The sequence below is a fragment of the Bacillus rossius genome, chromosome 3 (assembly GCF_032445375.1).
Source record: "Bacillus rossius redtenbacheri isolate Brsri chromosome 3, Brsri_v3, whole genome shotgun sequence".
Taxonomy (NCBI): Eukaryota; Metazoa; Arthropoda; class Insecta; order Phasmatodea; family Bacillidae; genus Bacillus; species Bacillus rossius.
Genome location: NC_086332.1, coordinates 14,539,493 through 14,565,318, shown reverse-complemented (window position 1 = coordinate 14,565,318; position 25,826 = coordinate 14,539,493). Strand labels below are relative to the sequence as shown.

The window sequence follows — 25,826 nt, the reverse complement described above, 5'->3', positions numbered from 1 at the left end:
TGTTTTGTGATGTGTTTTGCATTTTGTGTGTTGTGTGTTTTATGTGTTGTGTGTTTTATGTGTTGTGTGTTTTATGGGTTGTGTGTTATGTGTGTTGTGTGTTTTGTGTTGTGTGTTTTATGTGTTGTGTAATTTGTGTGTTGTGTGTTTTGTGTGTTGTGTGTTTTATGTGTTGTGTGTTTTTGTGTTGTGTTTTTATGTGGTATATGTGTTGTGTGTTTTAAGTGTTGTGTATTTTAAGTTATGTGTGTTTTAAGTGTTGTGTGTTTTATGTGTTGTGTGTTTAATGTATTGTCATGATTTATGTTGTGTTATTTATGTGTTTGGTGTATTATGTGTTGTGTGTTTTATGTGTTTTATGTAATTTGGTGTTGGTGTTTTTATTGTTGTGTGATGCGGTTTTTTGTGTTTTATGTGTTTGTGTTTTTAATTTTGTGTAATGTGTTTTTTATGTTTGTGTTTAATGATTTTGTGTTTTATGTGTTTGTGTTTTATGTGTTTGTGATTTATGTGTTTTGTGATTCATGTTTTTTGTGATTTGTTTTTTGTGTTGTATGTGTTTTGTTTTGTATGTTTTATGTGTTGTATATGTTTTGTGTTGTATGTGCTTTGTGTTGTACATGTTTTGTGTTGTATGTGATTTGTGTTGTATGTGTTATGTGTTGTATGTGTTTTATGTTGTATGTGTTTTATGTTGTATGTGTTTTGTGTGTTGGTGTATTTAATGTTGTGTAATGCATTTTGAGTTGTCTTTTGCGTAGTGTGGTGGGAAGTATTTAGTGAATTTGGTGTGTGGTGCTCTGAGTGTTTTGTGGTATGATGTGGTCTGTGGTGTGTGGACTGATGCTTGGTATAGTGTGTGGATTTTGCTGTGGTGTTGGATGTGGTGTGTAATGTGGTGGAGTTTTGGTTTGAGTGTTTTGTGTTACGTGTGTGTGTTTTGTGTGTTTTTTGTTTAATTGTTCTATGTTTTACTGTGTTTTATGTATTATGTGTTGGTGTTTTAGTGTTGTGTAATGCGTTTTATGTTCATGCTGTTTTGTTATTTTTGTGTTTTTATGTGTTTGTGTTTGTTTTATGTGTTTGTGTATGTTTTATGTGTTTGTGTTTTATGTGTTTGTGTTTTGTGTTGTATGTGTTTTGTGTTGTATTTTTATGTTGTGTGTGTTTTATGTGTTTTGTGTGTTGTTTGTTTAAGTGTTTTTTGTTTAACTGTTCTGTGATTTGTGTTGTATGTGATTTATGTTTAGTGTTGTGTAATGCGTTTTGTGTGTTTGGTTTTTTATGTGTTTAGTTTTATGTGTTTGTGATTTATGTGTTTGTGTTTTATGTTTATATGTTTTATGTGTTAAATTTTTTTATGTGTTTTGTGTTGTATGTGTTTTGTTGTAATTGTTTTGTGTTGTAATTGTTTTGTGTTGTAATTGTTTTGTGTTGTAATTGTTTTGTGTTGTATGTGTTTTATGTTGTATGTGTTTTATGTTGTATGTGTTTTGTGTGTTGTTGGTTTTAGTGTTGTGTAATGGGTTTTGTGTTTTCTGTTGTGTCGTGTGTTGTGTGTAGTGAATTTGGTGTGTGGTGTGTTGAGTGTTTAAGGTGTGATGTTGTGTGTAGTGTGTGGACTGATGTGTTAAGTGTGTGGTGTTTGCTGTGGTGTTTGATGTGGTGTGTGTGTTTTGGTTTGTGTGTTTTGCGTTACATGTGTGTGTTTTGTGTTTGTTTTCTGGTGTGTGTTTTGCATTTTATGTGTTTTATGTGCTGTGTGTTTTATGTTTTTTATGTGCTGTGTATTTTATGTTTTTTATGTGTTATGTGTTTTATGTGTTGTTTGTTTAAGTGTTTTTTGTTTAACTGTTCTGTGATTTGTGTTGTATGTGCTTAATGTTTAGTGTTGTGTAATGCGTTTTGTGTGTTTGGTTTTTTATGTGTTTAGTTTTATGTGTTTGTGATTTATGTGTTTGTGTTTTATGTTTATATGTTTTATGTGTTAAATTTTTTTATGTGATTTGTGTTGTATATGTTTTGTGTTGTATGTGTTTTGTGTTGTAATTGTTTTGTGTTGTAATTGTTTAGTGTTGTATGTGTTTTATGTTGTATGTGTTTTATGTTGTATGTGTTTTATGTTGTATGTGTTTTATGTTGTATGTGTTTTGTGTGTTGGTGGTTTTAGTGTTGTGTAATGGGTTTTGTGTTTTCTGTTGTGTAGTGTGGTGGGGTATATGTAGTGAATTTGGTGTGTGGTATGGTGTGGTGTGGTGAGTGTTTTGTGTTGGGATGTGGTTTGTGAACTGATGCTTGGTATGGTGTGTGGTGTTTGCTGTGCTGTTGGATGTGGTGTTTGTTGTGGCGTGTGTTTGGTGTTATGTGTTTTGTGTTTCGTGTTGTGTGTTTAGTAGTGTGTGTTTTATATTTTAGTGTTTTGTGTGTTGTGTGTTATATGTGTTGTGTGTTATTTGTGTTGTGTGTTTTAGGTGTTGTTGTGATGTGCGTTTTGTGTGTGTTGTGATGAATGGAATGTGATGTGTGTTGTGTGGTGTGTATTTGTAGTGTGCGGAGTGTGGTGTGATATTGTGTTGTGAGGTGTGTATTTTGTGGTGTGTATTTTGTTTTCGTGTATATTGTTTTTGCATTTTATATGTTTTGTGTTGTGTGTTTTATGTGTTTGGTGTTTTTTGTGTTTCGTGATTTGTTATGTATAATGAGTTTTCTGTTGTGATTTTGAGTTTTGTGTTGCGTGTGTTTTTTGTTGTTTTGTGTGTGTTTTTGTTCTGTTGTGTGTGGTTTGTGGTGTGTGTTTTTGTGATGTGTTTTGCATTTTGTGTTTTATGTGTTGTGTGTTTTATGTGTTGTGTGTTTTATGTGTTGTGTGTTTTATGTGTTGTGTGATTTATGTGTTGTGTGTTTTGATTTGTGTTTTATGTGTTGTGCGTATTATGTGTTGTGTGTATTATGTATTGTGTGTATTATGTGTTGTGTGTATTATGTGTTGTGTGTATTATGTGTTGTGTGTATTATGTGTTGTGTGTATTATGTGTTGTGTGTATTATGTGTTGTGTGTATTATGTGTTGTGTGTATTATGTGTTGTGTGCATTATGTGCTGTATGTAGTATGTGTTTTATGTTTTATGTGTTTTATGTTTTATGTGTTTTATGTTTAATGTGTTTTATGTTTAATGTGTTTTATGTTTAATGTGTTTTATAAGTGTTTGTTTTATATGTGTTTTTATTATATGTGTTTGTATTATATGTGTTTTATGTGTTTTGTTATTTATGTGTGTTGTTGTATGTGTTTTGTGTTGTGTGGTGTGTTTAGTGTTGTGTTTTTGTGGTGTTTTTTTCTGAAGTGTTTTGTATTTTGGATTGGTGTTATGTTTTTTTAAGTGTTGTTTGTTATATGTGTTGTGTGTTTTATGAGTTGCATGTTTTATGTGTTGTTTTTTTATGTGTTGTGTGTTGGTGTTTTCAGTGTTATGTTGATATGAGTATTGTTTTGTCTGATGTGTAGTGTGTGGGGTGTATGTAGTGAATTTGGTGTGGGGTGTGGTGAGTGTTTGGTGTTGTGATGTGTGGGGACTGATGTATAATGTGATGTGTGGTCTTTGCTGTGGTGTTGGATGTGGTGTGTGTTTGTTTTGTGTATTGTGGCGTGTGTTTGGCGTTTTGTGTTGTTTGTTTTGTGTTATGTGTTTTGTGAATTGTGTTTGTATGTTTTGTGTGTTATTTGTGTTGTGTTTTATGTGTGTTTTTTGTTTAATTGTTCTGTTTTTTATGTTTTACTGTGTTTTATGTATTATGTGTTGGTGTTTCTAGTGTTGTGTATTGTGTTTATTGTCTTTTGTTTTTATTGTCTTTAATGTTTTTTGTGTGTTATGTGTTTGTGTTTAATGTATTATATGTTTTTATGTGTTTGTGATTTATGTGTTTTGTGTTGTATTTGGTTTGTGTTGTATGTTTTTTATGTTGTATGTGTTTTTTTGTATGTGTTTTATGTGTTTTGTGTGTTTTTGTTTTTATTATTGTGTGTTGTGTTTAACGTTGTCGTTGTGTAGTGTGGTGGGGAGTGTGGTGAATTTGGTGTGTGGTGTGGTGAGTGTTTTGTGGTGTAATGTGGTGTGTAGTGTGTGAACTGATGTGTTGAGTGTGTGGTGTTTGCTGTGGTGTTGAATGTGGTGTTTAATGTGGTGTGTGTTTTGGTTTGTGGGTTTTGTGTTATTTTTGTATGTTTTTTGTTTGTTTTCTGGTGTGTGTTTTGCATTTTATGTGTTTTATGTTGTTTGTGTGTTGGTGTTTTTAGTGTTGTAATGTGTTGTGTGTTATGTGTGTTGTGTGTTTTGTGTTGTGTGTTTTATGTTTTGTGTGTTGTGTGTTTTGTGTGTTGAGTGTTTTATGTTTTGTGTGTTTTTGTGTTGTGTGTTTTGTGTGTTGTGTGTTTTTGTGCTGTGTTTTTATGTGGTATATGTGTTGTGTGTTTTAAGTTTTGTGTGTTTTAAGTATTGTGTGTTTTATGTGTTGTGTGTTTAATGTATTGTGTTGATTTAAGTTGTGTTATTTATGTGTTTGGTGTATTATATGTTGTGTGTTTTATGTGTTTTTGTTTAATTGTTCTGTGTTTTGTGTTTTATGTAATATGTGTTGGTGTTTTTATTGTTGTGTGATGCGTTTTTTGTGTTTTATGTGTTTGTATTTTTAATTTTGTGTAATGTGTTTTTTAATGTTTGTGTTTAATGATTTTGTGTTTTATGTGTTTGTGATTTATGTGTTTGTGATTTATGTGTTTTGTGATTTATGTTTTTTTGTGATTTGTTTTCTGTGTTGTATGTGTTTCGTTTTGTATGTTTTATGTGTTGTATATGTTTTGTGTTGTATGTTCTTTGTGTTGTATGTGCTTTGTGTTGTTTAGTTTTGTGTTGTACATGTTTTGTGTTGTACATGTTTTGTGTTGTACATGTTTTGTGTTGTATGTGATTTGTGTTGTATGTGTTATGTGTTGTATGTGTTTTATGTTGTATGTGTTTTATGTTGTATGTGTTTTATATTGTATGTGTTTTGTGTGTTGGTGTATTTAATGTTGTGTAATGCATTTTGTGTTGTCTTTTGCGTAGTGTGGTGGGGAGTATTTAGTGAAGTTGGTGTGTGGTGCTCTGAGTGTTTTGTGGTATGATGTGGTCTGTGGTGTGTGGACTGATGCTTGGTATGGTGTGTGGTTTTTGCTGTGGTGTTGGATGTGGTGTGTAATGTGGTGGAGTTTTGGTTTGTGTGTTTTGTGTTACGTGTGTGTGTTTTGTGTGTTTTTTGGTTAATTGTTCTATGTTTTACTGTGTTTTATGTATTATGTGTTGGTGTTTTTAGTGTTGTGTAATGCGTTTTATGTTTATGCTGTTTTGTTATTTTTGTGTTTTTATGTGTTTGTGTTTTATGTTGTTTTATGTGTAATTTGTTTTATGTGTTTGTGTTTTGTGTTGTATGTTTTTGTGGTTTATGTCTTTTGTGTTGTATGTGTTTTGTGTTGTATTTTTATGTTGTGTGTTTTATGTGTTTTGTGTGTTTGTGTTTTTATTTTTGTGTAAAGTGTTTTGTGTTGTCTGTTGTGTCGTGTGGTGTGTGTAGTGAATTTGGTGTGTGGTGTGTTGAGTGTTTAAGGTGTGATGTTGTGTGTAGTGTGTGGACAAATGAGTTAAGTGTGTGGTGTTTGCTGTGGTGTTTGATGTGGTGTGTGTGTTTTGGTTTGTGTGTTTTGCGTTACATGTGTGTGTTTTGTTTTTGTTTTCTGGTGTGTGTTTTGCATTTTATGTGTTTTATGTGTTTTATTTGCTGTGGGTTTTATGTTTTTTATGTGCTGTGTGATTTATGTTTTTTATGTGTTATGTGTTTTATGTGTTTTGTGTTTAAGTGTTTTTTGTTTAACTGTTCTGTGATTTGTGTTGTATGTGCTTTATGTTTTAGTGTTGTGTAATGCGTTTTGTGTTTTGTGTGTTTGGTTTTTTATGTGTTTAGTTTTATGTGTTTGTGATTTATGTGTTTGTGTTTTATGTTTATATGTTTTATGTGTTAAATTTTTTTATGTAATTTTGTTGTATATGTTTTGTGTTGTATGTGTTTTGTGTTGTAATTGTTTTGTGTTGTAATTGTTTTGTTTTGTATGTGTTTTATGTTGTATGTGTTTTGTGTGTTGGTGGTTTTAGTGTTGTGTAATGTGTTTTGTGTTTTCTGTTGTGTAGTGTGGTGGGTTATATGTAGTGAAATTGGTGTGTGGTGTGGTGTGGTGAGTGTTTTAGTTGGGATGTGGTTTGTGGACTGATGCTTGGTAAGGTGTGTGGTGTTTTCTGTGCTGTTGGATGTGGTGTGTGATGTGGCGTGTGTTTGGTGTTATGTGTTTTGTGTTTCGTGTTGTGTGTTCAGTGGTGTGTGTTTTACATTTTAGTGTTTTGTGTGTTGTGTGTTATATGTGTTGTGTGTTATTTGTGTTGTGTGTTTTAGGTGTTGTTGTGATGTGCGTTTTGTGTGTGTTGTGGTGAATGGAATGTGGTGTGAAGTGTGTTGTGTGGTGTGAATTTGTAGTGTGCGGAGTGTGGTGTGATATTGTGTTGTGAGGTGTGTATTTTGTGGTGTGTATTTTGTGTTCGTGTATATTGTTTTTGCATTTTATATGTTTTGTGTTGTGTGTTTTATGTGTTTGGTGTTTTTTGTGTTTCGTGATTTGTTTTATGTATAATGAGTTTTCTGTTGTGGTTTTGAGTTTTGTGTTGTGTGTGTTTTTTGTTGTTTTGTGTGTGTTTTTTGTTCTGTTGTGTGTGGTTTGTGGTGTGTATTTTGTGATGTGTTTTGCATTTTGTGTTTTATGTATTGTGTGCTTTATGTGTTGTGTGTTTTGTGTTGTGTGTTTTATGTGTTGTGTGTTTTATGTGTTGTGTGTTTCGATTTGTGTTTTTATGTATTGTGTGTATTATGTATTGTGTGTATTATGTGTTGTGTGTATTATGTGTTGTGTGTTATGTGTTGTGTGTATTATGTGCTGTATGTAGTATGTGTTTTATGTTTTATGGGTTTTAATGTTTAATGTGTTTTATGTTTAATGTGATTTATGTTTAATGTGTTTGTTTTATATGTGTTTGTTTTATATGTGTTTGTTTTATATGTGTTTGTTTTATATGTGTTTGTATTATATGTGTTTGTATTATATGTGTTTGTATTATATGTGTTTGTATTATATGTGTTTGTATTATATATGTTTTTATGTGTTTTGTTATTTATGTGTGTTGTTGTATGTGTTTTGTGTTCTGTGGTGTGTTTAGTGTTGTGTTTTTGTGGTGTTTTTTTTTCTGAAGTGTTTTGTATTTTGTATTTGTGTTATGTGTTTTAAGTGTTGTTAGTTTTATGTGTTGTGTGTTTTATGAGTTGCATGTTTTATGTGTTATGTTTTTATGTGTTGTGTGTTGGTGTTTTTAGTGTTATGTTGATATGAGTATTGTTTTGTCTGATGTGTAGTGTGTGGGGTGTATGTAGTGAATTTGGTGTGGGGTGTGGTGAGTGTTTGGTGTTGTGATGTGTGGGGACTGATGTATAATGTGATGTGTGGTCTTTGCTGTGGTGTTGGATGTGGTGTGTGTTTGTTTTGTGTATTGTGGCGTGTGTTTGGCGTTTTGTGTTGTTTGTTTTGTGTTATGTGTTTTGTGAATTGTGTTTGTATGTTTTGTGTGTTATTTGTGTTGTGTTTTATGTGTGTTTTTTGTTTAATTGTTCTGTTTTTTATGTTTTACTGTGTTTTATGTATTATGTGTTGGTGTTTATAGTGTATTTGTGTTTATTGTCTTTTGTTTTAATTGTCTTTAATGTTTTTTGTGTGTTATGTGTTTGTGTTTAATGTATTATATGTTTTTATGTGTTTGTGATTTATGTGTTTTGTGTTGTATTTGGTTTGTGTTGTATGTTTTTTATGTTGTATGTGTTTATTTGTATGTGTTGTGTGTGTTTTTGTTTTTATTATTGTGTGTTGTGTTTCACGTTGTCGTTGTGTAGTGTGGTGGGGAGTGTGGTGAATTTGGTGTGTGGTGTGGTGAGTGTTTTGTGGTGTAATGTGGTGTGTAGTGTGTGACTGATGTGTTGAGTGTGTGGTGTTTGCTGTGGTGTTGGATGTGGTGTTTGATATGGTGTGTGTTTTGGTTTGTGGGTTTTGTGTTATTTTTGTGTGTTTTGTGTTTGTTTTCTGGTGTGTGTTTTGAATTTTATGTGTTTCATGTGTTGTGTGTTTTGTGTTGTGTGTTTTATGTGTTTTGTATTGTATGTGTTTTTTTTGTATGTGTTTAGTGTTGTATGTGTTTAGTGTTGTATGTGTTTTATGTGTTCGTGTTTTAGTTTAGTGTAATGATGTTTTGTGTTTTATTGGTTAGTGTTTTTATGTGTTTGTGTTCTATATTTTGTGTTTTATGTGTTTTATGTTGTATATGTTTTTCTATGTGTTTTATGTTGTTTGTGTGTTGATGTTTTTAGTGTTGTAATGTGTTGTGTGTTATGTGTTATGTATGTTGTGTGTTTTGTGTTGTGTGTGTTGTGTGTTGTGTGTTTTGTGTGTTGTGTGTTTTATGTGTTGTGTGTTTTTGTGCTGTGTTTTTATGTGGTATATGTGTTGTGTGTTTTAAGTGTTGTGTGTTTTAAGTTTTGTGTGTTTTAAGTGTTGTGTGTTTTATGTGTTGTGTGTTTAATGTATTGTGTTGATTTATGTTGTGTTATTTATGTGTTTGGTGTATTATGTGTTGTGTGTTTTATGTGTTTTTGTTTAATTGTTCTGTGTTTTGTGTGTTGTGTGTTTTATGTAATATGTGTTGGTGTTTTTATTGTTGTGTGATGCGTTTTTTTGTGTTTTATGTGTTTGTGTTTTTAATTTTGTGTAATGTGTTTTTTGATGTTTGTGTTTAATGATTTTGTGTTTTATGTGTTTGTGTTTTATGTGTTTGTGATTTATGTGTTTTGTGATTTATGTTTTTTTGTGATTTGTTTTTTGTGTTGTATGTGTTTTGTTTTGTATGTTTTAATGTGTTGTATATGTTTTGTGTTGTATGTCCTTTGTGTTGTATGTCCTTTGTGTTGTATGTGCTTTGTGTTGTATGTGCTTTGTGTTGTATGTGCTTTGTGTTGTATGTGCTTTGTGTTGTACGTGTTTTGAGTTGTACGTGATTTGGGTTGTATGTGATTTGTGTTGTATGTGTTATGTGTTGTATGTGTTTTATGTTGTATGTGTTTTATGTTGTATGTGTTTTATGTTGTATGTGTTTTATGTTGTATGTGTTTTATGTTGTATGTGTTTTGTGTTTTGGTGTATTTAATGTTGTGTAATGCATTTTGTGTTGTCTTTTGCGTAGTGTGGTGGGGAGTATTTAGTGAATTTGGTGTGTGGTGCTCTGAGTGTTTTGTGGTATGATGTGGTCTGTGGTGTGTGGACTGATGCTTGGTATGGTGTGTGGTTTTTGCTGTGGTTTTGGATATGGTGTGTAATGTGGTGGAGTTTTGGTTTGTGTGTTTTGTGTTACGTGTGTGTGTTTTGTGTGTTTTTTGTTTAATTGTTCTATGTTTTACTTTGTTTTATGTATTATGTGTTGGTGTTTTTAGTGTTGTGTAATGCGTTTTATATTTATGCTGTTTTGTTATTTTTATGTTTTATGTGTTTGTGTTTGTTTTATGTGTTTGTGTTTTATGTGTAATTTATTTTATGTGTTTGTGTTTTGTGTTGTATGTGTTTGTGATTTATGTCTTTTGTGTTGTATGTGTTTTGTGTTGTATTTTTATGTGTGTGTTTTTTATGTGTTTTGTGTGTTTGTGTTTTTATTTTTGTGTTATGTGTTTTGTGTTGTCTGTTGTGTCGTGTGGTGTGTGTAGTGAATTTGGTGTGTGGTGTGTTGAGTGTTTAAGGTGTGATGTTGTGTGTAGTGTGTGGACTGATGTGTTAAGTGTGTGGTGTTTGCTGTGGTGTTTGATGTGGTGTGTGTGTTTTGGTTTGTGTGTTTTGTGTTACATGTGTGTGTTTTGTGTTGGTTTTCTGGTGTGTGTTTTGCATTTTATGTGTTTTATGTACTGTGTGTTTTTTATGTGCTGTGTGTTTTATGTTTTTTATGTGTTATGTGTTTTATGTGTTGTGTGTTTAAGTTTTTTTTGTTTAACTGTTCTGTGATTTGTGTTGTATGTGCTTTATGTTTTAGTGTTGTGTAATGCGTTTTGTGTTTTGTGTGTTTGGTTTGTTATGTGTTTAGTTTTATGTGTTTTTGATTTATGTGTTTGTGTTTTATGTTTATATGTTTAATGTTTAAATTTTTTTATGTGATTTGTGTTGTATGTGTTTTATGTTATATGTGTTTTGTGTGTTGGTGGTTTTAGTGTTGTGTAATGTGTTTTGTGTTCTGTTGTGTAGTGTGGTGGGTTATATGTAGTGAATTTGGTGTGTGGTGTGGTGTGGTGAGTGTTTTGTGTTGGGATGTGGTTTGTAGACTGATGCTTGGTATGGTGTGTGGTGTTTGCTGTGCTGTTGGATGTGGTGTGTGATGTGGCGTGTGTTTGGTGTTATGTGTTTTGTGTTTCGTGTTGTGTGTTCAGTGGTGTGTGTTTTACATTTTAGTGTTTTGTGTGTTGTGTGTTATATGTGTTGTGTGTTATTTGTGTTGTGTGTTTTAGGTGTTGTTGTGATGTGCGTTTTGTGTGTGTTGTGGTGAATGGAATGTGGTGTGAAGTGTGTTGTGTGGTGTGAATTTGTAGTGTGCGGAGTGTGGTGTGATATTGTGTTGTGAGGTGTGTATTTTGTGGTGTGTATTTTGTTTTCGTGTATATTGGTTTTTGCATTTTATATGTTTTGTGTTGTGTGTTTTATGTGTTTGGTGTTTTTTGTGTTTCGAGATTTGTTTTATGTATAATGAGTTTTCTGTTGTGGTTTTGAGTTTTTTGTTGCGTGTGTTTTTTGTTGTTTTGTGTGTGTTTTCTGTTCTGTTATGTGTGGTTTGTGGTGTGTGTTTTTGTGATGTGTTTTGCATTTTGTGTTTTATGTGTTGTGTGTTTTATGTGTTGTGTGTTTCGATTTGTGTTTTTATGTATTGTGTGTATTATGTATTGTGTGTATTATGTGTTGTGTGTATTATGTGTTGTGTGTTATGTGTTGTGTGTATTATGTGCTGTATGTAGTATGTGTTTTATGTTTTTTGTTTTATGTTTTATGGGTTTTATGTTTAATGTGTTTTATGTTTAATGTGATTTATGTTTAATGTGTTTGTTTTATATGTGTTTGTTTTATATGTGTTTGTTTTATATGTGTTTGTTTTATATGTGTTTGTTTTATATGTGTTTGTATTATATGTGTTTGTATTATATGTGTTTGTATTATATGTGTTTGTATTATATGTGTTTGTATTATATGTGTTTTATGTGTTTTGTTATTTATGTGTGTTGTTGTATGTGTTTTGTGTTGTGTGGTGTGTTTAGTGTTGTGTTTTTGTGGTGTGTTTTTTTCTAAAGTGTTTTGTATTTTGGATTTGTGTTATGTGTTTTAAGTGTTGTTAGTTTTATGTGTTGTGTGTTTTATGAGTTGCATGTTTTATGTGTTGTGTTTTTATGTGTTGTGTGTTGGTGTTTTTAGTGTTATGTTGATATGAGTATTGTTTTGTCTGATGTGTAGTGTGTGGGGTGTATGTAGTGAATTTGGTGTGGGGTGTGGTGAGTGTTTGGTGTTGTGATGTGGTGTGGGGACTGATGTATAATGTGATGTGTGGTCTTTGCTGTGGTGTTGGATGTGGTGTGTGTTTGTTTTGTGTATTGTGGCGTGTGTTTGGCGTTTTGTGTTGTTTGTTTTGTGTTATGTGTTTTGTGAATTGTGTTTGTATGTTTTGTGTGTTATTTGTGTTGTGTTTTATGTGTGTTTTTTGTTTAATTGTCCTTTTTTTTATGTTTTACTGTGTTTTATGTATTATGTGTTGGTGTTTCTAGTGTTGTGTATTGTGTTTTGTGTTTATTGTCTTTTGTTTTTATTGTCTTTAATGTTTTTTGTGTGTTATCTGTTTGTGTTTAATGTATTATATGTTTTTATGTGTTTGTGATTTATGTGTTTTGTGTTGTATTTGGTTTGTGTTGTATGTTTTTTATGTTGTATGTGTTTATTTGTATGTGTGTTATGTGTTTTTGTTTTTATTATTGTGTGTTGTGTTTCACGTTGTCGTTGTGTGGTGTGGTGGGGAGTGTGGTGAATTTGGTGTGTGGTGTGGTGAGTGTTTTGTGGTGTAATGTGGTGTGTAGTGTGTGAACTGATGTTATGAGTGTGTGGTGTTGGATGTGGTGTTGGATGTGGTGTTTGATGTGGTGTGTGTTTTGGTTTGTGGGTTTTGTGTTATTTTTGTGTGTTTTGTGTTTGTTTTCTGGTGTGTGTTTTGCATTTTATGTGTTGTGTGTTTTATGTGTTTTGTTTTTTATGTGTTGTGTATATAAGTGTTTTTTTGTTTATTTGTTCTGTGATTTGTGTTGTATGTGCTTTATGTTTTAGTGTTTTTAGTGTTGTGTAATGCGTTTTGTTTTGTGTGTTTTGTTTTTTATGTGTTTATGTTTTGTGTGTTTGTGATTTATGTGTTTGCGTTTTATGTTTTATATGTTTTATGTGTAAAATGTTTGATGTGATTTGTGTTGTATATGTTTTGTGTTGGTGCTTTTAGTGTTATGTTGATATGCATTTTGTGTTGTCTGTTGTGTAGTTTGTTGGGGTGTTTGTAGTGAATTTGGTGTGTGGTGTGGTGAGTGTTTTGTGGTGTGTGGTTTTTGATGTGTTGTGTGTTTTAAGTGTTTTGTGTTTTTTGTGGTTTATGTTTTGGTGTTTTAGTGTTGTGAAATGTGTTTTGTGTTGTCTGTTGTGTAGTGTGGTGGGGTGTATGTAGTGAGTTTTGGTGTGTTGTGTGGTGAATGTTATGTGGTGTGTGGTGTTTGGACCTATGTGTTTTGTGGTGTGTGGTGTGATGAGTGATGTGTGATGTGGTGTTAGATGTGGTGTGTGTATTGTGGTGTGTGTTTTGTGTTTCGTGTTGTGTGTTTTGCATTTTATGTGTTTTGTGTTGTGTGTTGTGTGATTTATAGGTTTGTGTTTAATGTGTTGTGTGATTTATGTGTTTTGTAATTTATGTGTTGTGTGATTTATGTGTTGTGTGATTTATGTGTTGTGTGTTTTATGTGTTGTGTGTTTGGTGTTTTTTGTGTCAAGTGTTTTGTGTGTGTTGTGTGTTTTGTTTTGTGTTTTTGGTGTTTTGTGGTTTATGTTTTTGTTATGCGTTTTGTGTGTGTCGTTTTGTGTGTTTGTGTGTATGTTTTGCGGTGAATGGAATGTGGTGTTTGTTGTGTGGAGTGTGATTTGGTGTGTGTTGTGTGGAGTGTGTTGTGTGTAGTGGTGTGTTGATTGGGGTGTGTTGAGTGGGGTGTGTTGAGTTGATTGTGTTGTGTGGAATGTGGTGTTATGTGGTGTGTGTTTTGTGGTGAATGGAATGTGGTGTTTGTTAAGTTGTGGATGGTGTGTTTTGTGTGTGTTTATTGTGTTGTGTGTAGTGTGTTTTTTGTGTAGTTTGTATTGTGTTTTGTTTTTTAGGTGTTTTTTGTTGTAGTGTGTTTTTTGTTGTGAGTTTAATTGATTGTTGTGTTGTTTGTGATATTTGTTTTGTTTCATATTTTTTTGTTTTGTGTTTTTGTTTAATGCATTTTGTGTGTTGTGTTTTTGTGTTTTGTGTGTTATGTGTGTTTTGTGTTTTTTGTATTTTGTGATGTGTGTTTTGTGTTAAGTGTTTCATGTGTGTTTTTTATGTTGTGTGGTTTGTGTTGTGTGTTGTGTAGTATATGTTGTGAGTAGTGAGTTGTGATGTGTCCTGTGGTGTGCTTTTGGTGTTTTTTGTGTGTGTTCGGTTTTTGTTTATGTTTTATGTTATGTGTTTTTGTGTTGTGTGTGTTGTGTTTTTTGTATGTGATGTGTGTTTTGTTGGTTTTTGTAATTTTTTTTTGTGTGTGTTATGCTTTGTGTCATGTGTTTTTTATATGGTTTCTGTTGTGTGTTGTGTAGTATGTGTTGTATGGTGTGGTGTGTGTAGTGAATTTTGGTGTGTTATGTGGTGTGTTTTGTGGTTTGTGCTTATGTGTTTTGTGTTATATGTTTTTTTTTGTTTTGAGTTGTGTGTGTTATGTATTTTGCATTGAAATTTGTTTCTTGTTTAGAGTTTTTGTGTTATGTGTGTTTTTTGTGTTGTGTTGATTGTGTTTTGTGTGTTGTGTTGATTGTGTTTTGTGTTTAAGGTGTTGTGTGTTTTGCTGTTTGTTTTGTGGTGTCTGTTTTGTGTTGTGTTTTGTGGTGTCTGTTTTGTTATGATTGTGTTTTGTGTTGTGGTGTGTGTATTTTATGTATTGTTTTGTCTGTGTTTGTTTTATATTTTTTGTTTTTTTTGTGTATTGTGATATTTGTTTTATGTATTTTGAGTTATGGGTTTTGTGTTTTCTGTGTGTTTTAGGTTATTTGTGTTGTACGTTTTAGTTGTTTGTTTGGTTGTGTGTTGTGTGTTTTAGTTGTTTGTGATGTGTGTTTTGTGTTGTGTTTGGTGTGTGTGTTTGACGCTCCTTTGATGTTCGAAGGCGTTCGTAACAACTGCCAAAACTCATCCCATAATTAATGGGATGTGGAATACCCGTTAAGTTAAGTCTACCTACTGATCTAATACAAAATGTATTTGTGACTGGTGTATCCATACGAACATAAAAAAATATTTACTAAGGACTACTGAACTTATTTCAAAGTGCTTAAATTTTTTTACTGGATTTTTTTATTATAACTACGTAACTATCATTTTTGTGCAAATGCATAGAATGGTTTTGATGTAATACGTTTAACCGTTTAAAATTTATTATATTAATGCCATTAATAAGTTCAACAGTTTACAAAATAAAAGCTCGAGACTCTATGTGAAAATTCATAGAATAACATTTCCTAGCTTCCTATGAACAGAACCGACCTTACAGTGAATGGCATAAGAATTTAAAATAGTTTTAATTTATTGAAAGCTGCGTTGCGTTATTGCTAGAGACCGGAAGATATAGCTGTTTCCTCTCGCGATAGGCTGAAATTCAAATACATATATGTACTACTTATGCTTAGAGACCTGAAAAATTCGCGGGTTCAATGCCCTGTAGGATGAACTCCACAGTTCTACGTACACTCGGTCAAATGCCACCCACTCATTGGCTGCTGTCGTGTGAGACGTCCCAGCGTAGCAGCCTGTGATTCGATAAAGCTTTGGTTGGGCGTTTCTCATTGGCCCAGAGTCATCCAGGTGAATTGTGAGCCAATAGCAGAGGCCGCACTGAGGTAAAACTATTTGTATATTAGCCTATCGCGAAATGAATTCGCGAATTTTTCCGGTCTCTACTTATGCTGCTTCTGCTGTTGGCTCACAGTTAATCTGGAGGTCACTGATCCAATTACAAACACTAAACAAAAGAAGCAACCAATCACAAGCTACCCTGTTGACGTCTCACAAGTCGGCAGCCAATGAACGGTGGTATTTGCCACCGTGTCTACAGAGGTCTTAAAGAGTCTTTCCCAGAGGACACTGGACCGACGAATCTTTCCGGTCCCCAGCTATTGCACCTTGCGTAGTTCATAAACAGGTACTCTAAAATGAGGTTGTTCAATAGTTTGCATCTTACGTTCTTGCGTAGTTTATAAGCCAGGTCTAAGGCCCGTCATATATGTGACACGTAAACGGAGATGGACCCTTGCGGATTAACTCGGCAGTGCTGAGCTCTCCCGTTTACGTCTAGAAGCCGATTACTTGGCTGCAGCTCTTCCGTTTACGTTGCTACGTGCGACCAGCAGAAGCCTACTACTTGGCTGCGGTGGTAGCCCTGTTTGTTCGTTTTCTAAATGGGTTTTTAAAAAAATTGTTTTCCAGTACAAGGACGCCCAAAGCGAAGGGGGGAGAGAACTCCCGCGCGCCCGTGCAGCAGAGGAGAGACTGCGGCGTGGTTCGGCCGGCCGCCGCCAGGATGCGCGCGTGTCGCTCCGCGGAGCGTGACAGACGGGCGGGCCCAACTGACGTAACGTGACGTGACGTGCGTGGACTAGCGATGAGGAGCGTGCTGCGCAGTAGAGACCTATGTGGCTCCATCCAGGGGCGTAGCCAGGGGGGTGTGGGGTTTAGGGGTTCAACCCCCCCCCTCCCCTTAGCACCAAATCTTTAATTAATTTCTTGTTCACCACTCAAACAAATTTCATATTAAAATTAATAAAAAATTTACCATTACAATATTTAAATTTAAGAACCGAAAACTGCTAAAATAGCACTATTTTACACCTTAAAATCCAAATTCTCCCGGGGGAGGACCCCCGGACCCGCTTTAATACGGAGGGGGGATGCTTCTTAACACCCCCCATACACAAATCCTGGCTACGCCACTGGCTCCATCCATCGAAATAGTCAATCGAAATTGTCACTCGCCAAAACAAACATTGAAAAACACACACGTCACAGATGGACACGATTTTCACAGTCCTGAAATCAGGGATTGATATCTGAACGCCTATTAGACTGAAACAAGGTATATACCCCGCTACCAGCGGTTTTTTCCAAGATCCCTAGCTGGTAATAGTTGTTTGCTCACCCTTGGTGGATGTTTTTTTTTTTTTTTCAAAATTTTGTTTATTTCTTCCTTTGCGTAGTATGAAAAGTGAAAATATTATAAAAGCTTTGGAAAGTAAGGTGTGGAGCATGTTTGGTAGCCCGGGACAGATTGTGTCGGACAATGCCACTTATTTTACTAGTAAAATTTTTTAAGTCATATGCCTCCATTGGGGTATCAAACATATCACTACCAGTCCTTATTACCCGAATCCTAATTTAGTGGAAAGAATGAACAAAAATATCAAGATCGGTCTTACTATTTTTCTACAACGCAATCATCGTTTTAAGTGGGATAGTATCATCCATATTTTAAATTTGGCTTTCAATATGACTGTGTAATTTACGCCGTCAGAAATATTTTTGGGGAGAAACGTACCGCATCCTTAACTGCTGGGGTTTGCATCCGAAATGTTTGAGTACTCAAAGTCCTCGTCTGCAGGAAAAAATGTGGGGCGAAGCAGCTGATAATTTGCAAAAAAGCTAAAAATAAAATAAGTATATATTATAACAAAGGACGGGTGAATGATGAATTTAAGATAGGAGATGAAGTTTTATGTAAGCAATTTGTACTAAGTAATAAAGCTATGTACAAAACTGCGAAGTTAGAATATGATTATGATGGACCTTTGAAGATCATAAAGTTTTTGGGACCTGTAACCGCTCTGTTGCAAGACGTCGAAAGGCCTAATAAGATTTAAAAAAGGGGCCCATTTAAGCCACATAAAGAAATTTGTAAGGCGGGACCTAAATTCCTGATTTATTTTTGAGTACGTCTTGTTGGATCGAAGTGTCCAAGTTAATTTATCGATCCTAACTGTTGGACTACACCATTTCAATTTTTGCTAATATCATGTTTTTGGACTGATGTACTAAAATTTGGATTTTTTTTTTGTCTTAGCTTTTAAGATTTACCTGCTAATATGCAGTTATTTGTAGTGCTATCTAGTCATATCTTCTATGTGCTTTGTGATGTTAAGGTTTTCTAATCTTTTATATTTTTCTTAATCTTAACGTTTCCTATTTGCATATTTTTTTCTAGGTATCTTTTGAGCTAAGCAAAACATATTTTTAGTTACTAAATTTGTAAACGTAATGTTTGTCTCACTTATCAATTTGGCGTTTATCTTTAGCTAATTTATCTACCAAAGTTTTTTTTGTTAGGGGTTGTTGTGGCCACCAGGCCACAATTATTATTTATATTTTATTTTGGCTATTCTGATTTTTCTCAATTATTTCAATTTTAAATTACCGTTTTAATCTTTAAAACTAAGTCGCAGTATTTTTAATTGTTTAATTTTTATGAATAATTCTTTTATTTATTATTCATTGTTTTGGTTTGATTCAGTTTCTTTAATACTGTACATCGATATTGGTTCTATGGCCGGCTACTGGGCGCGGTATCGTCGCTTCCCGGTCTGACGTCACCAGCCCCATAGTGCGGGAGTGGGGAGTGAGCTGTGAGCCTCGGGGAGCGATGGACTGCGAGTCGCCGCCGACGCACGTGCGGTGGAATTACGCCGCGGGCAGAGGTGTATAATGCTTCGACACAGCGCCAGGCAGTCCGTGCCTGGGTTGGCATGGATGGGGCCGTACCTCCAGCTGGTACGGAAGGAAGTGCCTCGCAAGAGAATACTTCGATAAGGTAAAGAGGCGACACGCAGTATTGTTCGGATTTGGCGCAAAAACTAAATTTTGGAAGCACTATTACAGTTCACGTGCGTGTGTTAATTAACTGTGTCTGTGCTATCTACAATTCAATAAAAGCAGGCTAGGACAGCTGATACAACTATAAACAAACTTCCACCTTATTGGTATGTGAAAATCAGTAATATATATATATATATATACGGGCCCGGGGGGGGGGGGGCCCTTCACGTCTGCCGGCTAATGCTCTATCTGTATCCTTTCACAATCTCTGGTCGCGCCTCGTCGAGAAACCTCGCATTCACTTACCTCGAGTCAGGCGCACCAATAATTATCCGTGCTCGTGCATCTTCGCATTATTATCATTATTATTATTATTTTTTTTTCGTTTTCTCGTCACTACTTTTTTTAACGGTTATTTCAAAATTATTTTTATCTCGATACCTCCGTCGCATTTGTTGTTTTGTCACAAATATTTTTCAACAGATATTCACCTTGGTGTAATAACACGGAGAACATCAAATGTAAGTTAGGTGTCGAGTTAATATTTTATAAATAACCCTTAAAATAAAAGTAATAACGAAAAAATAACGAAAAAATCAACATTGCGTGTGAGACCAAGACTTAAGGCGCGGCCAAATTCAACGTAATCTTTTCACAAGCCCAGCACGGTATTATACATAACAGTTTAAGTCCGTGTGATTCGATCTAAATAGCTGCGATCGTGCATTACGATAATACACATTTACATAAGCCGGGTATTAGTATTAAATCGAGTTGCTAAAACTGTAATATTTTTTTTCGGCCAATCAGAATCTCTCGACGCCCCACTAGCCTACGTCGTCATTTGAAAGTTTTATGTAATAAATAACAAAACGCGTGTGTTGACTAGATCGCGCCGAATATTATTTTCTGTCGTTTATCATGTTCTCATCACGATGGAGTTCGGCTATAATCATCACGGTACAGTTTCCGAAGAAGAAAAATCTTATTTCTGCGTTTAATTTGGCAATTCCTGTTTATTTTTGATTATATATGTATATGATATAATTATGTTCATTGCTTTTGTTAGGTGATTTACGTGAACAATATATAAAATCGTTATTAAATTAATGCAGTTCAAGGTAGGGTATGTATATGTATGTATGTTTAAATATATATAAATATATAAAAGGGTAATTTTCCGTAAGTCTAATTGATTGTGACTGAAAAAAAAATGTTACTTGAGTCAGGCCAGTGACATTTTAAATAATATAACATAGTGAAAATGAATTTATTCTCCCGGAACGAAGGTTCTTTATTATTTTGACCGCGAAGTTTCACAGGAGAGCGGTGAGCTTCTGATATATCCGGGAATGATGGGATGTCAGTGAATGTTAAGCGTCCCGTCCTCCTGACATGTCGCTCAAAGAGATACACCGCTGAAGTAAGCATTAACTATGTCTGAAGTGAAGCCGCTTATGCCACATCTTTCGTTTCCTTTAATTTACGTGCTAATAGGTAGCCTTATTTTTACTTTTGTATAATCTGCTATTGCCTGTTTTGAGTAGCGATGTGATCTATGCTCTTTGTAGCTAAAATGTATGTGTGTGTGTGTGTGTGTGTGTGTGTGTGTGTGTGTATATATATATATATATATATAATGTAATCTACTGTCCGAAAAAAAAACATCGTTCAGTCGGCAATACACCCATGTTACTGCGGTGAATTACAGCTGAAACGAATGTAAACGAACGACCGCCATTATCGGTAAGTGAATTCCTCTGATCTTTCTTTCCGTTTCTTTTAGCTTCACTCTTCTCGTTCAGAAACGCACAAAGTACCCCATGACTACTTCCTTTAACTTTGTTTACTGCATTTTATTGTGTTTGCAAAATTTGTTTGGCTTTCATTATTTCTTAAGACATTTTAACTTAAATCTCTCATTTACGGATGATCATCACAGAATAAAGACTTTTAGGCATATGCATATGGGAACATGTACATTTTAATATAACTTCGGGTTGTTAGATGGAGGTCTCTCAACCGAAAATAAGTTTCTCTATTTTGTTCCGGAGTAAATGAAGTGTCTTGTTTGATTGGAATTAAATAGTTCAAGTGCAGAGAACAAATTTAGATACGATGCTGAACCCCCGGAAAGAGAAACTTGCTACTTTTTAGCCTGACTAATGTATACCTGGTCGTGTTAAGTGAAACGTTATGCCGTTACGTTCTGGGAAGCTGTCTTAAAAACTATTTGTCATGGCGATGCATTCCGTCATTATTTGTAGGAATCCTGTCATCATATGTTCCGATGGTTCCTTACGAATACTGTAACTAAATTATGGTCAAAATCCTTCAAAACATACCTAATTCCATTCCCTGCCACACCAACGTGTTGGCCGGTAAATTGCGTGGAGCTATTGAGCAGCTCTAAATGCACAAAAAAATAAGTGCTTATGTGTAGCCCAGTTGCGTTTGGTTGTGAAATTTTTGGACATGCTTTCACCAAAAGCAAAACTTTAAAATGAACTGGACCGAAATACTTTTATCTTTGCGTCGTTTACATGGCGCTACTGTACTTGGAACAAAATAAAAATATCTCACAGGCTTATCTCATATTTTGAAAAATATATATATTTATAACACGTTAATACGTGCAACATATTCGTTAATAAATTTTCATGATTTCATGGCCAATTAATGATTTGCAAAAATTAATGTATTTGAATAAAATGAACCCATTTGGCACCGTGGAAAGTCTCCGGATTATCACTGAAACATGTCCAGGTTCGAATCCCAGAACCAACAACCTACTTTCTGTTTTCTATGTTCTCTCCGGTAGCACGCCAGCCAAATTCTGAGATACTTTCTTCCTGAAGACCATGATTGACTCCTTCCCCACCACTCCTGGTACATGCTGTGTTTCTGGTTAGCCCAGATTATATAAATAAAACGTTTCCGTAAAGTTTGCACATTTACAGACAGGTATTCTTTTAAATGTTGTCTTTGAAAGTACTGGAATCACCATAATTTTGGATTAACACTCAATAAAGACCTATCGTTACAGTTGGTGCCTACCCTTAACAATTTTTTTCCCAATCCGTTACATTTATAATGGCACGTTTTAGTTTCCGACTTACAACTATCGGAAATTAATAGCTAACCACGTCATAAAACGTCCTTGAAAACAGCAAAGTAACAACTAATGGGGGGGGAAAAAACCTGTCCTACTGTTTTGCCTGATGACTAGTCTCAGGACTCCGATACCGGTTTCTATTTCCAGCCGTGTCGGAGATTACCCACTCGCGTGTCAAACCAGTTTCCCGGTTTCAGGCTTAAGTGATGTGCGGAAGGCAATGGTAAGCCATCTCAAGATCACCCTGCCATGCGCGCATTGAGGCTCCCGCGCCGTTTCCTGGGGTAGCCCTGGAGATTGTAAGCAGTGAGAGGGGGGGGGGGGCAACTGAACAGGCGGAATATGGCCACTGGAAAACTGTGCGGTTGAGAAATCCCAACATCAAAAATTTAGTTTTAAATACAAAGAAAACATACAAGTTTCTTAAACATAATAACTTAAATAAAAAAAAAGAAATTTTACAAACATTCCTAGTTCAGAACTTACGGAGTTGCGCATTGAGTATATCGTCATAATATTATACTTTGTAATAATTGTTGACAATGTTCAATTATCTTGGTAGCAATGAAAAAATCATGGATGCTATGTGCACATGTGCAGACGTGTGTATTTTTTTATTATTTTTTTATTTTAACTGAGGTTGTGGTTTTAGCACTCGTACTTTGCGGCTACGCAGTTTTTAAGTTTTGAAATAAAATATAAAGGAGTTTAACATAGTTTTTTTTTGGTTGTTCCGTATTTGGAAAACAGATAATTTGAAACATTTATGGTGAATATTCCCAGCAACAAACGACCCCCAAAAAAAATAGCCAACATTTTCGTTTGGAAAGTTAATGACTTTTAGGTTGTTAGGTTGCCGATAAATACAGAACAGTACGCTGATTTCAAAAGAAAACAAGAGCGTTATAGTTATAGCACTGAATTGCGACTCTATCTTTCTTGCTTTGTGGTTGGAAGCTAGGAAGCGCAGGTGTGCAATTTGCCGTGTAAATAATTGAAGTTAAATTGAGACCGAAAACTCCTCCCTCCTTTCCCCCCCCCCCTGCTCTTCTTCTTAAACCCTATTTACAACCTGAACAGCAAAACATTTTTTAATTAAAATTAAGTTTATCACTCGTTCCTCACTTTATGATGGAATTTTTACGATTCTTCATAGCGAGTTCCTTTCATGCTTTTAACGGGGTTGTATCTAAAATCACTTTTCTTCTAATGTTTATATTTTTGCACATTTTTTAAAAATGATTCTATAATATAATCGCATTTAATTGTTTTAAATGACTTTTCTGCGTTAAAAAAGGCTTCATTTAATGTTTTAATGAACTTAAAAGCAAAATTTTATGCCAGTCCTAGCATGTACTAAATGCATGACATAATGTGGCATATAGTTTTGGATGAACAATTCATATGTATACTTCATCCTGAAACTCTTTATTTTTAGTATATCATTCACAAAACAATAAAATAACTGTTTTCCTAAAATCATGAACAACTTGGGTTTCCACTTTTTTTGGTTAAAAACCTTTTTTAATTTAAATATATATTAAAATTAAAGACTTTTAAGCCGAAGGGTGCATGAGAACGATTAATCCAAGATTCTATACCACATGATTTCATTTAAAAAACATTAAATAATGAATTTTTAGTAGAAAAAACCTTTTTAAAACAACTAAATACGGTTATATGACGAATTTATTTTAAATCGTGTGCAAAAACACGAAATATTTCAAGCAAAATAGTGTAGGATACAACCCCGTTAAACTAAGTTCTAGAATTATCCCTCACGAAGCTAAGGTTTACTTTGCTGTTCGACCGCCGAAACCAGATTGGCTTAAACTTCAGAACAGCCATCCACTCGTTAGGCCGACACCTCCATGTTGTTGCCGCGCTCGGAATCGAGCTACACTATAAATTTTTTTGTTTGTAAATGGAAAAGGAATATTAATGTAAACCTACAGATATTTGTAAATTTTTACATTTACAAGAAAACCGCTTTGTCACTACATAAAAAAAGTGTTCGCAGTAATACCGGGTTCGGATTCTTAAGGCCCGTCTACAATAGTCCGAACCTGTGGGTGGTCCGTGTCATCATCCTAATGTGAATGACGTCACATTATGGCACGGAAAATAGCTCTATCGACAATTGCGATGTCCGATGTCAGAAACTACTGATTTTTAAAGTGGTCACCAAAGCGCCAAAAGCAAAAATAATTGGTTTTTCGATTGTTTTTTGTTTACTATTTTCATGATTTTTAAATGTGTACGCAGCTAAATTTTGAATATTTAATTAACTTGTGAAATTTGTGGGCGTTCAATGATATTTGTTCTATAAGGCAAAAGTAAATGCTAATAAATGTGCGTTATTTTGTTTTCCTTTTGAAACGGGAACCAGAAATTCCAATATCGCGAGTGTTGGGTTGTTGTTCTTTGCTACCGCAGGACACTGACTGGAACAAAAAGTTCAAGTTGATCAATGTATTTGGACCACACATGACGTCAGATGGTCACGTGGGCCAATCAGTGATCAGTGTCCGTCTGACACAGTTTAGGACATTGCAATTGTTGAACGGACCTTTACCCGGGAATTTATGATTTATGTTGTCCCAGTAAGTGCCTCCAATAGTTAAAAAACTTATTTATAAACCTTTCCCTGGATAACTGCGCATATTAATAAGCACGGTGAAACAAAAATAAAATAATTGAATATTCTATTTACTTTTTCATGGTTTGGAAAAATTATGCTTGGATGAAATATCAATTAAAATATTAAATTACGCGGCAATTTTCTTAGGAAATGGTCGGTATTAGGTATCTGGAAAAAAATTGGTTGTCTGTAAAGTCGATTTACGGAAGATAGTTTAACGTGACAACGTCATAACAAAACATTGATGAAATAATTGCATACTTTTATGAATAAAATTGAATCATTTTGATTGAATTATCACTATTTTGTATGGATACAAAGAAGGAGTGAAATGAAATTCACAATTTAATTGATAAATTTACTTTTATTTGCACTCATTAATTCAAATATGTTTATTACTTTAACGAAGAGATTATTTTAACTATAACTTTTATACATGTTTGCTATTTAACTTCTACCAATCTGTGTTATTCTGTTAAGGATAGGACGATGATAGGAAAAGGAAGAAACGAATGGGAGTGTTTCAAGTTTAATGTGCCTCGAAAAAAGTCAAATCGATGGTTTGTTCCAATCGAGTGGAAGAGAGATAGATGCGGCGCAAGCGTACGATGAGCGTTACGGGACACAGTGTAACGGGATAATGTGCGTAACGGGACACTTTTCGTGCGTGCAGCCGGTGTTCATCGATTTATTAGACGTTGTCACGTCAACAAAAAAAACGTATTTCATGCATGCAAAAATGACCATAGCCACGTGCTGTGCTGGTTCCCGAAGGAGTGTCTCGCGAAGGCGCGCGGGGGGTCGTGGTCGCAAGATGGCGGGCGCGGGACTTGCCTTCCTCGTGCGGCGCCTGAAGGCCGGACGGCTCGCTGTCCAGGTCAGGCAGCAGCTTGCTGAACTCGGCGCACGCCTTGGTGGCGTAGTCGATGGCCGAGCGCCGCTTGCCCTTCTTGCAGATCTGCGGCACAGGCGAATTTTCTTTTGTTTTTATTTGATGTGATGGACCTAGGTGCGTCTCAGGCCGAAGCCTATACGCCTAGACATGCTGGGTATTAGCCATGCAGGGGAGAGGGTCGCATGCATCATGTGCTAGGAGGGGATTGGCCAGCCATGGCAGCGATTGGCGCCATGACCAACTCCCCTCACTCTTAAATCTAGACTATATAACTATAGAGATAGGTTGGGCCTTGTGTAAAACCTGCATAGACACAGGGAAAACCCATGGGCACATTCATGCGGGATGCAAAATTGGCATGCATTACGTGCAGGAATTTACAGGAGACAAGAGGATGGTCTGGATGAAGTGTTGGACAGAGTAGAAAAGAGTCTACCATGCGGGGGTTGGGCACTTGGACTCGTGGTCCGCTTTGAATTTTATTTGTATCTGGAATATTTGACCAGGGACGCAAGCGCCCCTGGTGGTGAGTGGTTACACTGACCACTCACTCCGCCGCCGGTCAGCACCGGCACAGGCGTCGTGGCGAACAGCAGCGAACAGCAGCGAACAGCAGCGAACAGCAGCGAACAGCAGCGAACAGCAGCGAACAGCAGCGAACAGCAGCGAACAGCTTGGTAGGAAATGCGCGGGACAGAGCCCGTCCTAGCAGCTTGGCCAGACAGACAACGGCAGGACCCTTCGCCGTGTTCAGTTTGACATCGGAATTCCTCCTGCGTAGTTCGTTCGAAAATTTCAAGCTCGGATGAAGAAGAACTTCCAAATTCAGCGTTAATTCGCAAACCGGAAAAAAAAAAACTTAGG

General features: G+C 35.1%; 1 protein-coding gene across 1 annotated transcript in view; it reads right to left on the bottom strand.

Annotated features, from left to right (window-relative positions):
- LOC134530257 (A disintegrin and metalloproteinase with thrombospondin motifs adt-1-like) overlaps positions 1–25,826 on the bottom strand; it is a 128,979-nt gene that overhangs the window by 39,519 nt on the left and 63,634 nt on the right. Inside the window, exon 15 of the mRNA XM_063364948.1 lies at positions 24,902–25,025. Within this exon, the coding sequence (XP_063221018.1) occupies positions 24,902–25,025 (124 nt within the window). The remainder of the gene's footprint in view (positions 1–24,901; positions 25,026–25,826) is intronic.